At 55.8% G+C, this 2,184-nt stretch overlaps 1 protein-coding gene across 1 annotated transcript in view; it reads right to left on the bottom strand.

Moving 5' to 3' along the window:
• The window catches only part of LOC119585774 (E3 ubiquitin-protein ligase lubel-like), a gene marked incomplete in the record, with an annotated part of 47,027 nt that overhangs the window by 13,650 nt on the left and 31,193 nt on the right, over positions 1-2,184 (bottom strand). The window contains 2 exon segments of the mRNA XM_037934486.1: positions 185-789; positions 1,187-1,777. Coding sequence (XP_037790414.1) covers positions 185-789; positions 1,187-1,777 — 1,196 coding nt within the window.

Below are 2,184 nucleotides of genomic sequence, written 5' to 3' on the forward strand. Positions count from 1 at the left end.
TGTGATTTATACTCAGAGCGAGAAAAAACGGTGTGCTATTTTAACTAAAGACATGGGGCGATAAGACCCTTGAGGAACAAAAAATAAGAAAAACAAGAAAAAATGTTTGCGCCGAGAGCAGACTCGGCGTTTGTCTTTTGGTTACTGGAGGGCGAAGCTGTGAGAAGCATTAAGGCCGTGTTACCTGGACCAAGAGATGAGGGATCTTTGAGGGATCCTCCTCGCTCACCCTCGACGGACGGTCATCGTCTTCCGAGTCTCCCGATGACTCCGAGACCCTCGCCCTCGACCTCGTCCTCGTCGAAGAGGTCGTCGAGGCAGTGGCAGCGGCGTAGTCGGAGGACTGGTTGGTCGTCGATGATGGTCCTGCGTCGTCTGCGCCGGCGGCCGTTCCGGGTCTCCTGCGGCGGGTATAAGTCCCTGCGGCTGTAGAGGCGGCTCCTTCCGCAGGCTGAGAAGAGTCCGCAGCCTCCTCTTTGGTCTGGGTCGACACGATTTCTATCATGGAATAAGTCTTATTGTCTGATAACCTGGTCCTTCGGCGTCCGCCCGCAGCCTTGGTAGTCGCAGCTTCTGCTGGCGTCTCGGCTGGTTCAGGCGGCACTGGACTGGACGCAGACGGTGATGCTTCGGCTTCAGCTTGTGCCGGTGAAGACTCCGCAGGCGACGCTGAGGGCGTCGTTTCGGGCGGAGGCGGTGCAGTGTCGGCTGGCGCCTGAGGGGGCGGTGCGGACGATAACGACGACGACGCAGGCGCAGAAGGTTCACTTTGGTCTGCTCTGGACGCTCCTAGACAAAGAGTATCCTCGTCAGCGGTTGGTGTCTCGTGGGTCAAGGAAGAAACTTCAAGGTCATAACTATAATGCTCAAAATATGGAAATCGAGTAGAAAGCTTGAATTAGCTGGATCTCATGCATTTAATGAAATATTTAATGGCTGGCGGTATTCAAGTCTGTGATTAGATCTAACTATTAGAAATTTAGATGAAAAACAAAACAAAAGAGTATTTATCTATATTATAAACAAAAGGTAAACATTCCGCCAACGCCAAAGTTGCGGTATTTAAAGATGCATTAGGGCCAGGAAGTGGCAGAGAAGAGTGAGCTGGTGTGAGGAGCAAGACAGTCATGCCGGCGTGACGTCATGCAAGTCGTCCGCCTTTACTGACTTCTGCCACGACTCCCACCTGCCTCGCCGCCCTCACCCTGACCACGACCACGTCGGCGCCTGCGTCGGCGCCTGCGGGAGGGTGTAGTGGTGGAAGGTTCACTCCCAGCTTCGGTCTTTGCCTGAGAGGAAGGGTCGATGCCTGATTTCAGGACGACCTCCTCGTAATAGATACCTTCATCATCGATGTCGCGCGCGTCTTGGGCTTCGTTTGTGATGAGGGCATTGAGCTTCCCCATCGTGACCTCGCTGGTGTCGCGCAAACTGTCCAGCTCTCGCTTAACCTCGTACATGGTCTCGTAATCGTTGGGGGCGAGCTTGGCCGGCGGCTCCTCGGCGGGGGCGTCCTCCGCTCCGGCGGCGGCGTTGTAGTAGTTGTACTTGGGGTCGTTGTAGTAGTTGTGCGGCGCCTCGGACACGCTCTCATCGGCACGCTCCGGGATGCTGGCGGGGCGTCCGGCCTCCGAGGGGGCGCCGCCCTTCTCGTCCGACGCGGCCTTGGCGGTGCTGGAGGCGGTCGGTCGTGGGGAGGGAGCACCAGCGGCTGCCACGCCGCGACCGACGGCGTTCAGGTGGACAACGTCCGTTGGGTTGAAGGGAAGGAACAGATCTAGAAGAGAAAGCGCCATGGCCAGAGCAGGGAGGAGGAAGCGGGTTATTTGGGCTCTACGGTCGTCCCGGACACCGCGGGAGAGCGAGACCAGCATCGTCGCGAGGCAATGCAATAGCGGAAGGTCAGCGCAGAAGCGTGATATTAGAGCTGCGTATTGCCAACAAAGCAGCGGAAGGCTCGCGCGTGAGTGAAGCTGATGCCAGGTTCGTAGACTTAGCCAAGAGTGAATAAGCCATGACAGTGTGAAGATTATATATCCAAGTAAAGGTACCTTGTCAGCAGAACTCATTTGGAAAGTCTTTAGGCCCCGCCCCATCAATTAACTAAGTGCCTGGTCTCGCAACCCTTTTTTGGTGTCGACGAATTCAACGCATATAAAACTAAATACTGTCATGTGAGACGAG

Source organism: Penaeus monodon, chromosome 20 (assembly GCF_015228065.2).
Source record: "Penaeus monodon isolate SGIC_2016 chromosome 20, NSTDA_Pmon_1, whole genome shotgun sequence".
NCBI classification, from domain to species: domain Eukaryota; kingdom Metazoa; phylum Arthropoda; class Malacostraca; order Decapoda; family Penaeidae; genus Penaeus; species Penaeus monodon.